The 12588-nt window shown below is 42.9% G+C and overlaps 1 protein-coding gene across 1 annotated transcript in view; it reads right to left on the bottom strand.

Moving 5' to 3' along the window:
* LOC128692479 (centrosomal protein of 104 kDa) overlaps positions 1-12588 on the bottom strand; it is a 414264-nt gene that overhangs the window by 147579 nt on the left and 254097 nt on the right. The window contains exon 2 of the mRNA XM_070089824.1: positions 6570-6631. Coding sequence (XP_069945925.1) covers positions 6570-6609 — 40 coding nt within the window. The 5' untranslated portion in view covers positions 6610-6631. The remainder of the gene's footprint in view (positions 1-6569; positions 6632-12588) is intronic.

A 12588-nucleotide genomic window follows, 5' to 3' on the forward strand; every position in this document is an offset into this window, starting at 1 on the left:
AACCATTCATCACAGCTAGTGCGATCAGCTCACACACTGAAGTCCGGGGATCAATCCCCGCTACGGCTGAAACATTTGGACGAGTTTCCTTAAGACACCTGCTGTCCATGTTCACCCATCAGCAATAATGGGTACCTGGGTGTTAGTCGACTGGTGTGGGTCGCATCCTGGGGATAAAGTTGACCTAATTTTCCCGAAATGCTCAGCATAACAAGCGGCTTTGTATATAGTAGTATGTCATTGATGTCAGCTATGTCTGTATGCCTTGTATATACACTTGTAGAAATAAAGATTATTATTATTATTATTATTATTATTATTATTATTATTATTATTATTATTATTATTATTATTATTAGTGAGACAAGAAACAATCCAAAACTACTGATTGTATGACATTTGAGTGGCAAAAGAGAAGTATTAGAAACAGAGAGTAATGATTGTGGAAACAGCAACGGAAAGTTTTATAAACAAAGAAACAACAAGAGTTCTATCCCCGTCCGTGGTACCGTTTTTTTAACAAGGAAAAGTTTTATGAGCAGAGATACAAACAAGAAACCCACAGGAATAAGAAGGATGGAAGGAGCAAGTTTGAAGGTGCCCGTCACCCAGGCTGGCCGTCACCCAGGCTGGCCGTCACCCAGGCTGGCCGTCACCCAGGCTGGCCGTCACCCAGGCTGCCCGTCACCCAGGCTGGCCGTCACCCAGGCTGCCCGTCACCCAGGCTGCCCGTCACCCAGGCTGCCCGTCACCCAGGCTGCCCGTCACCCAGGCTGCCCGTCACCCAGGCTGCCCGTCACCCAGGCTGCCCGTCACCCAGGCTGGCCGTCACCCAGGCTGCCCGTCACCCAGGCTGGCCGTCACCCAGGCTGCCCGTCACCCAGGCTGGCCGTCACCCAGAGTAAAACAAGAGGTAAACAAGAGGGCGTAGTAGATGTGGGGGACGAGGAGGTGAACAAGAGGGCGTAGTAGATGTGGGCGACGAGGAGGTGAACAAGAGGGCGTAGTAGATGTGGGGGACGAGGAGGTGAACAAGAGGGCGTAGTAGATGTGGGGGACGAGGAGGTGAACAAGAGGGCGTAGTAGATGTGGGCGACGAGGAGGTGAACAAGAGGGCGTAGTAGATGTGGGGGACGAGGAGGTGAACAAGAGGGCGTAGTAGATGTGGGCGACGAGGAGGTGAACAAGAGGGCGTAGTAGATGTGGGCGACGAGGAGGTGAACAAGAGGGCGTAGTAGATGTGGGCGACGAGGAGGTGAACAAGAGGGCGTAGTAGATGTGGGCGACGAGGAGGTGAACAAGAGGGCGTAGTAGATGTGGGCGACGAGGAGGTGAACAAGAGGGCGTAGTAGATGTGGGCGACGAGGAGGTGAACAAGAGGGCGTAGTAGATGTGGGGGACGAGGAGGTAAACAAGAGGGCGTAGTAGATGTGGGGGACGAGGAGGTGAACAAGAGGGCGTAGTAGATGTGGGCGACGAGGAGGTGAACAAGAGGGCGTAGTAGATGTGGGGGACGAGGAGGTGAACAAGAGGGCGTAGTAGATGTGGGCGACGAGGTGAACAAGAGGGCGTAGTAGATGTGGGGGACGAGGAGGTAAACAAGAGGGCGTAGTAGATGTGGGGGACGAGGAGGTGAACAAGAGGGCGTAGTAGATGTGGGCGACGAGGAGGTAAACAAGAGGGCGTAGTAGATGTGGGCGACGAGGAGGTGAACAAGAGGGCGTAGTAGATGTGGGCGACGAGGAGGTGAACAAGAGGACGTAGTAGATGTGGGCGACGAGGAGGTAAACAAGAGGGCGTAGTAGATGTGGGCGACGAGGAGGTAAACAAGAGGGCGTAGTAGATGTGGGCGACGAGGAGGTAAACAAGAGGGCGTAGTAGATGTGGGGGACGAGGAGGTGAACAAGAGGGCGTAGTAGATGTGGGCGACGAGGAGGTGAACAAGAGGACGTAGTAGATGTGGGCGACGAGGAGGTGAACAAGAGGACGTAGTAGATGTGGGCGACGAGGAGGTGAACAAGAGGACGTAGTAGATGTGGGCGACGAGGAGGTGAACAAGAGGACGTAGTAGATGTGGGGGACGAGGAGGTGAACAAGAGGACGTAGTAGATGTGGGCGACGAGGAGGTGAACAAGAGGACGTAGTAGATGTGGGGGACGAGGAGGTGAACAAGAGGACGTAGTAGATGTGGGCGACGAGGAGGTGAACAAGAGGCAAATAGGAATCAGTAATCTAAGTGGAAACCGCGGCAACTATGCAAGAAGGCAGCAGCGACGGTGCAAGAAGGCAGCAACGACGGTGCAAGAAGGCAGCAGCGACGGTGCAAGAAGGCAGTAACGACGGTGCAAGAAGGCAGTAACGACGGTGCAAGAAGGCAGCAGCAGCGGTAGAAGAAGGTAGCAGCAACGGAACATTGGAACGTGGAATCACATAGTTACTGAGAGTGCTGGACACATTACCACAACAACCATTAAAGAATAAGTAGAATTAATCCTGATAAGAAGGAGTCCGGTGCGTTAACCACCGTACCCCGCCGGCCTAACATGACTGTGAAGACATATTGACTTACAGTGAGTCACTAGAGGCGGGACAACTATCGGAATCAGTGAGTAAAACTGTAGTGATCAACAGTGAGTCACTGGAGACGGGACATCTACAGGAGAGATGGGAAACTAAGAATGTGGTCCCAGTATACAATCAGGAAGACAGGTCAAAAGCACTGAACTACAAACTAGAATGACAGTGAACAACACAGTGTACTGAACTACAAACTAGAATGACAGTGAACACCACAGTGCACTGAACTACAAGCTAGCATGACAGTGAACACCACAGTGCACTGAACTACAAACTAGAATGACAGTGAATAGCACAGTGCACTGAACTACAAGCTAGCATGACAGTGAACACCACAGTGCACTGAACTACAAGCTAGCATGGCAGCGAACACCACAGTGCACTGAACTACAAGCTAGCATCACAGTGAACACCACAGTGCACTGAACTACAAGCTAGCATGACAGCGAACACCACAGTGCACTGAACTACAAGCTAGCATGACAGCGAACACCACAGTGCACTGAACTACAAGCTAGCATCACAGTGAACAACACAGTGCACTGAACTACAAGCTAGCATGACAGCGAACACCACAGTGCACTGAACTACAAGCTAGCATCACAGTGAACACCACAGTGCACTGAACTACAAGCTAGCATGACAGTGAACAACACAGTGCACTGAACTACAAGCTAGCATGACAGCGAACACCACAGTGCACTGAACTACAAGCTAGCATCAGAGTGAACACCACAGTGCACTGAACTACAAGCTAGCATCACAGTGAACAACACAGTGCACTGAACTACAAGCTAGCATCACAGTGAACAACACAGTGCACTGAACTACAAGCTAGCATCACAGTGAACAACACAGTGCACTGAACTACAAGCTAGCATGACAGCGAACACCACAGTGCACTGAACTACAAGCTAGCATCACAGTGAACACCACAGTGCACTGAACTACAAGCTAGCATGACAGTGAACACCACAGTGCCCTGAACTACAAGCTAGCATGACAGTGAACACCACAGTGCACTGAACTACAAGCTAGCATCACAGTGAACAATACAGTGCACTGAACTACAAGCTAGCATCACAGTGAACACCACAGTGCACTGAACTACAAGCTAGCATGACAGTGAACAACACAGTGCACTGAACTACAAGCTAGCATCACAGTGAACAACACAGTGCACTGAACTACAAGCTAGCATCACAGTGAACAACACAGTGCACTGAACTACAAGCTAGCATCACAGTGAACAACACAGTGCACTGAACTACAAGCTAGCATGACAGTGAATAACACAGTGCACTGAACTACAAGCTAGCATGACAGTGAATAACACAGTGCACTGAACTACAAGCTAGCATGACAGTGAATAACACAGTGCACTGAACTACAAGCTAGCATGACAGTGAATAACACAGTGCACTGAACTACAAGCTAGCATGACAGTGAATAACACAGTGCACTGAACTACAAGCTAGCATGACAGTGAATAACACAGTGCACACTGTGCACTTTACATCACCCTATAAACAGTCATACAGATCCCCACACACTAAACAGTACACAACACAATACACAATATACCTCACCACAAGCAACATATCACACAATATACCTCACCACAAGCAACATATCACACAATATACCTCACCACAAGCAACATATCACACAATATACCTCACCACAAGCAACATATCACACAATACACAATATACCTCACCACACGCAACATATCACACAATATACCTCACCACACGCAACATATCACACAAATACCTCACCACACGCAACATATCACACAATATACCTCACCACACGCAACATATCACACAATATACCTCACCACAAGCAACATATCACACAATATACCTCACCACAAGCAACATATCACACAATATACCTCACCACACGCAACATATCACACAATATACCTCACCACACGCAACATATCACACAATATACCTCACCACAAGCAACATATCACACAATACACAATATACCTCACCACACGCAACATATCACACAATATACCTCACCACAAGCAACATATCACACAATATACCTCACCACACGCAACATATCACACAAATACCTCACCACACGCAACATATCACACAATATACCTCACCACACGCAACATATCACACAATATACCTCACCACACGCAACATATCACACAATATACCTCACCACACGCAACATATCACACAATATACCTCACCACACGCAACATATCACACAATATACCTCACCACAAGCAACATATCACACAATATACCTCACCACAAGCAACATATCACACAATACACAATATACCTCACCACACGCAACATATCACACAATATACCTCACCACACGCAACATATCACACAAATACCTCACCACACGCAACATATCACACAATATACCTCACCACACGCAACATATCACACAATATACCTCACCACAAGCAACATATCACACAATATACCTCACCACAAGCAACATATCACACAATATACCTCACCACACGCAACATATCACACAATATACCTCACCACACGCAACATATCACACAATATACCTCACCACAAGCAACATATCACACAATACACAATATACCTCACCACACGCAACATATCACACAATATACCTCACCACAAGCAACATATCACACAATATACCTCACCACACGCAACATATCACACAAATACCTCACCACACGCAACATATCACACAATATACCTCACCACACGCAACATATCACACAATATACCTCACCACACGCAACATATCACACAATATACCTCACCACACGCAACATATCACACAATATACCTCACCACACGCAACATATCACACAATATACCTCACCACAAGCAACATACCACACAATACACAATATACCTCACCACAAGCAACATATCACACAATATACCTCACCACACGCAACATATCACACAATATACCTCACCACAAGCAACATATCACACAATATACCTCACCACACGCAACATATCACACAATATACCTCACCACACGCAACATATCACACAATATACCTCACCACACGCAACATATCACACAATATACCTCACCACAAGCAACATATCACACAATATACCTCACCACACGCAACATATCACACAATATACCTCACCACACGCAACATATCACACAATATACCTCACCACACGCAACATATCACACAATATACCTCACCACAAGCAACATACCACACAATACACAATATACCTCACCACAAGCAACATATCACACAATATACCTCACCACACGCAACATATCACACAATATACCTCACCACAAGCAACATATCACACAATATACCTCACCACACGCAACATATCACACAATATACCTCACCACACGCAACATATCACACAATATACCTCACCACACGCAACATATCACACAATATACCTCACCACAAGCAACATATCACACAATATACCTCACCACACGCAACATATCACACAATATACCTCACCACACGCAACATATCACACAATATACCTCACCACACGCAACATATCACACAATATACCTCACCACACGCAACATATCACACAATATACCTCACCACAAGCAACATACCACACAATACACAATATACCTCACCACAAGCAACATATCACACAATATACCTCACCACACGCAACATATCACACAATATACCTCACCACACGCAACATATCACACAATATACCTCACCACACGCAACATATCACACAATATACCTCGCCACACGCAACATATCACACAATATACCTCACCACACACAACATATCACACAATATACCTCACCACACGCAACATATCACACAATATACCTCACCACACGCAACATATCACACAATATACCTCACCACACGCAACATATCACACAATACACCAAACAACACACAATACGCCCCCGCAACACGCATGTCACACAACAACAAAATGCGTCACACATTGCGCCATACATTACTGCATACATAAAGTATACTCACTGGAGACCTGGGCGACGTGGAAGAGCAGCTTATGCGGCATCCTTCCCTAAACCATTAGCAAACTGCAGGAGAAACAAGGAAATTGCTCGTTAGATAGTAGTTCAACCCTTAACAGTGATTTAACGTCCCTTATTCTCCACAATATTCATTTGTACGTATGTCATTAAATTCATCAAATAGAAATATACATATACATTACAGTATGCATATACATATCCATATACAGTTGCATGTATAAGTGTATATTCTCAAATGATTTATATATATATATATATATATATATATGTGTGTGTGTGTGTGTGTGTGTATATATATATACTTTATTAAAAGGTATGCATATATACGTATGCAACTATACCATGAACATCTGCTACTTAAAATATATAAAATTCCTTAAGTATATATGATATATAATATATCAATTTATTGCTATCAAATATACCATGAAATATATGCTAAATTAAGTATATTTATTGATTGGCTTTAAAAATCTTAAGAAACATTTCGTGTACCTAGGAATATACTGCCAGAAAGATATACCTCGAAAATCAAAAGCAATGTGGCTAGATATTCATGAATATTCATTAATTTATACGAAAATAAATTCTACAATACCTAGAATGCAGTGAGACATAACAGGTATATGTGGTGCTAAATATATTCAAATTACATTATAAAATATACCAAAGGAATATACTTCAGCAAATACGAACAATGTTTGCTTGCAAACTAATTAACCAATAACAATCAAAAATAACAATCAGCAATTATAATTAACAATAACAATAACTATCAACTACAAGAATCAACAACACCAGTCAACAATAACAATCAACAATGACAATAACACCAAACAATAACAAACAATAATAACAACAATCAACAGTAACAATGACAATCAACAATAGCAATAACAACAGTAACAGCAATCAACAATAACAATCAACAGTAGCAATAACAACAGTAACAGCAATCAACAATGACAATCAACAATAGCAATAACAACAGTAACAGCAATCAACAATAACAATCAACAGTAGCAATAACAACAGTAACAGCAATCAACAATAACAATCAACAGTAACAATAACAATCAACAATACCAGTCAACAATTCCGGTAAAAAACTATTTATTAAACAATAAGAGTAATGAACATGTGGTATGTAATGTTAACCAAGGTTGGTAGCACTGTAATGTTAACCAAGGTTGGTAGCACTGTAATGTTAACCAAGGTTGGTAGCACTGTAATGTTAACCAAGGTTGGTAGCACTGTAATGTTAACCAAGGTTGGTAGCACTGTAATGTTAACCAAGGTTGGTAGCACTGTAATGTTAACCAAGGTTGGTAGCACTCTAATGTTAACCAAGGTTGGTAACACTGTAATGTTAACCAAGGTTGGTAGCACTGCAATGTTAACCAAGGTTGGTAGCACTGCAATGTTAACCAAGGTTGGTAGCACTCTAATGTTAACCAAGGTTGGTAACACTGTAATGTTAACCAAGGTTGGTAGCACTGCAATGTTAACTAAGGTTGGTAGCACTGTAATGTTAACCAAGGTTGGTAGCACTGTAATGTTAACCAAGGTTGGTAGCACTGTAATGCTAACCAAGGTTGGTAGCACTGCAATGTTAACCAAGGTTGGTAGCACTGTAATGTTAACCAAGGTTGGTAGCACTGTAATGTTAACCAAGGTTGGTAGCACTGCAATGTTAACCAAGGTTGGTAGCACTGTAATGTTAACCAACGTTGGTAGCACTGCAATATCATCCAAGGTTGGTAGCACTGTAATGTTAACCAAGGTTGGCAGCACTGTAATGTTAACCAAAGTTGGCACCACTGTAATGTTAACCAACGGTGGTAGCACTGCAATATCATCCAAGGTTGGTAGCACTGTAATATCAACCATGGTTGGTAGCACTGTAATATCAATCAAGGTTGGTAGCACTGTAATATCAACCAAGGTTGGTAGCACTGTAATATCAACCTAGGTTGGTAGCACTGTAATATCAACCTAGGTTGGTAGCACTGTAATATCAACCAAGGTTGGTAGCACTGTCAGGGATATCTGGCTAATTGGACCATTTAAAGCAGCATACCACCTGTTCACTGCCAGTCAAGAATACTTAAATCCCTTAAAAATGGATTAAATTTAGCAAACTCTTGGGATATATACACTGAGAGAAATACATTCCCTGTATGTATATACACTGAGAGAAATACATTCCCTGTATGTATATACACTGAGAGAAATACATCTGGTGTATATGCACTGAGAGGTATACATCACTTTGTGTAAATATTTTTCCTGGCTAGAGACATCATGGAAAATAATTACACTATCCACCCATCTGTCTTCTGAAAGGTCAGAATGCCACAGCTGACCATCGTTCACCAGACTATCCTAACCCAACTGCGGCAGGCACGGCAGGATAAGGTCCAGCAGGTACACCAGGACATCCTGCAACAGACACACCAGGATGTACCGCAGCAGTAGATACAGCGGGATATATTGCAGAAGATATACCAAAACATACAGCAACAACTATCAGAATTGCTGTCTCTCCCAGAATGTTGCTCGGTTGTAAATATCATGATAATAGCTGCTCTTTCACGGTCAAAAGGGAAGACCTCACGTAACTCTCTTTCTCTCTCTCTCTCTCTCTCTCTCTCTCTCTCTCTCTCTCTCTCTCTCTCTCTCTCTCTCTCTCTCTCTCTCTCTCTCTCTCTCTCTCTCTCTCTCTCTCTCTCTCTCTCTCTCTCTCTCTCTCTCTCTCTCTCTCTCTCTTTCTGTGTGTGTATACGTATATGTATATTTTCGCCTCATGCGGATCAAAACGATATGGGTTCGAATCCTCGGCTAGTCGCAGTGTTGTTATTGATTCAATATATATATATATATATATATATATATATATATATATATATATATATATATATATATATATATATATATATATATATATATATATATATATAATATATATATATATATATATATATATATATATATATATATATATGTATGTATATATATATATATATATATATATATATATATATATATATATATATATATATATATATATATATATATATATATATATATATATGTCATAACTGTAGTGTAAAGCACCCTTCTGGCAAGACAGTGATGGAGTGAATGATGGTGAAAGTTTTTCTTTTTGGGCCACCCTGCCTTGGTGGGAATCGGCCAGTGTGATAATAAAAAATAAAAAAAAATGTCATATGTCTGTTTTTGTCTCTGTTGGTCTATGTTTGTCTCTTTCTTTGCTTTCCTTTGCATCTTTTTATTTCCCTTTGTGTTTCTAGATTTCCCTGTGTGTGTGTGTGTGTGTGTGTGTGTGTGTGTGTGTGTGTGTGTGTGTGTGTGTGTGTGTGTGTGTGTGTGTGTGTGTGTGTGTATGTGTGTGTGTGTGTGTATGTGTGTGTGTGTATGTGTGTGTATGTGTGTATGTGTGTGTGTGTGTGTGTGTGTGTGTGTGTGTGTGTGTGTGTGTGTGTGTGTGTGTGTGTGTGTGTGTGTGTGTGTGTGTGTGTGTGTGTGTGTGTGTGTGTGTGTGTGTGTGTGTGTGTATGTGTGTGTGTGTGTCCTTGTTTCCCTTTGTTCGTGCCTTTATGTTCCTTTGCCTTTGATATATCTTTGAAGGGTTTTCGAGAGCTTATTTTGTTCTCGTAGCCCGGTCCTGGGCCAGGCTTGTCTGGTGCTTGCCTAATCAACCAGACTGTTGCTGCCGGAGGACGCTGGCTTGTATTCATCACAGCCTGGTTGATCTGGCACTTGGTAGAGGTACTTGTCTCGTTTCCTCCTGAGACTTCTACGCTTGTTCCAGCAGTGTTTTTGATATCTTTTGGTAGAGTGTTCAACAGTCTAGGTCCACGGATGTTGATACAATGTTCTCTTATCACTGGGTGATAAGAGAACATTGTGTCAACATCCAGGTACTTGAGGGCCTAGTTTCAAATTTGCAGTGCGCAAATTTGGAACTAGGCTCTCAAGTACCTTCTACGTATATATTATCATGTATCTGCCAATCCTCCGCTCTAGTGAGTACATATTTAGGACTTTGAGAGTTTCCAGTAATTTAAACATTTTATTGTCTTCATGTGGACTATAAATGATCTCCGTATCTGTTCCAGCTCTAATTTATGTCCTGCCTTGAAAGGAGCCGTCAACACTGGACAATGCTCTAAGCAAGAGAGCACAAGTGATTTGAGAAACGTCACCATTAGCATTATTTCCCTTGTTTTGAAAGTTATCATTATCCACCCTGTCATTTTCCTGGCTCTCGTGATATTTGCCATATTGTGCTTTTTAAAAGAAAGATCAGCTGGTATTATGGCACCCAAATGTTTCACATGTTACTGCATTCTATTTGGTGTGATCTTGCGTTTTGTATACAGAGCTACCGATGCTGATGCTGCTACTGTTGCTGGTGCTGTTATTGCTGCTGTTGCAGGAATAAGACGATTAAGTTGAGCATCCAAGAAAGAAGTGAAATAAGACAATATATTGTTTAACTTAAGAACAGAAGAGTACAGTGTAGCAGTGGTGTATTCCTACTGACCCATGCTAGGCGGCTCTAGCATAAATTCAGTGTTTCGACTAGACGCCCTCAGTACACCTCTCATAACATCTGTGATCCTACATGTCTTCCACTTGCAAAACTCAGTTGTACTCCCCCTCCCCCCCTCACTTTACGTCTCTTAAGAGAGTGTAAATTTATTGATATCTGAGAGAAAAATACCGAAGTTAATTCAACTTCGGAATCTTTCTCTGTTCTCCGATGCACTGATAACCATTCTCTAGTGTTTACGCCAGAAGCATCAGTGTTCCAGAAGTATCAGCGTTCCAGAGACATCAGTGTTCCAGAAGTATCAGTGTTCTAGAAGTATCAGTGTTCCAGAAGTATCAGCGTTCCAGAGACATCAGTGTTCCAGAAGTATCAGTGTTCTAGAAGTATCAGTGTTCCAGAAGTATCAGCGTTCCAGAGACATCAGTGTTCCAGACACATCAGTGTTCCAGAGACATCAGTGTTCCAGAGACATCAGTGTTCAAGACACATCAGTGTTCCAGACACATCAGTGTTCCAGAGACATCAGTGTTCCAGAGACATCAGTGTTCCAGAGACATCAGTGTTCCAGAGACATCAGTGTTCCAGACACATCAGTGTTCCAGACACATCAGTGTTCCAGAGACATCAGTGTTCCAAAGACATCAGTGTTCCAGACACATCAGTGTTCCAGACACATCAGTGTTCCAGAGACATCAGTGTTCCAAAGACATCAGTGTTCCAGAGACATCAGTGTTCCAGACACATCAGTGTTCCAGAGACATCAGTGTTCCAAAGACATCAGTGTTCCAGACACATCAGTGTTCCAGAGACATCAGTGTTCCAAAGACATCAGTGTTCCAGACACATCAGTGTTCCAGACACATCAGTGTTCCAGACACATCAGTGTTCCAAAGACATCAGTGTTCCAGAGACATCAGTGTTCCAGACACATCAGTGTTCCAGAGACATCAGTGTTCCAAAGACATCAGTGTTCCAGACACATCAGTGTTCCAGAGACATCAGTGTTCCAAAGACATCAGTGTTCCAGACACATCAGTGTTCCAGACACATCAGTGTTCCAGAGACATCAGTGTTCCAAAGACATCAGTGTTCCAGAGACATCAGTGTTCCAGACACATCAGTGTTCCAGAGACATCAGTGTTCCAAAGACATCAGTGTTCCAGACACATCAGTGTTCCAGAGACATCAGTGTTCCAAAGACATCAGTGTTCCAGACACATCAGTGTTCCAGACACATCAGTGTTCCAGAGACATCAGTGTTCCAAAGACATCAGTGTTCCAGACACATCAGTGTTCCAGAGACATCAGTGTTCCAAAGACATCAGTGTTCCAAAGACATCAGTGTTCCAGACACATCAGTGTTCCAGACACATCAGTGTTCCAGACACATCAGTGTTCCAGACACATCAGTGTTCCAGACACA

Source organism: Cherax quadricarinatus, chromosome 30 (assembly GCF_038502225.1).
Source record: "Cherax quadricarinatus isolate ZL_2023a chromosome 30, ASM3850222v1, whole genome shotgun sequence".
NCBI classification, from domain to species: Eukaryota; Metazoa; Arthropoda; class Malacostraca; order Decapoda; family Parastacidae; genus Cherax; species Cherax quadricarinatus.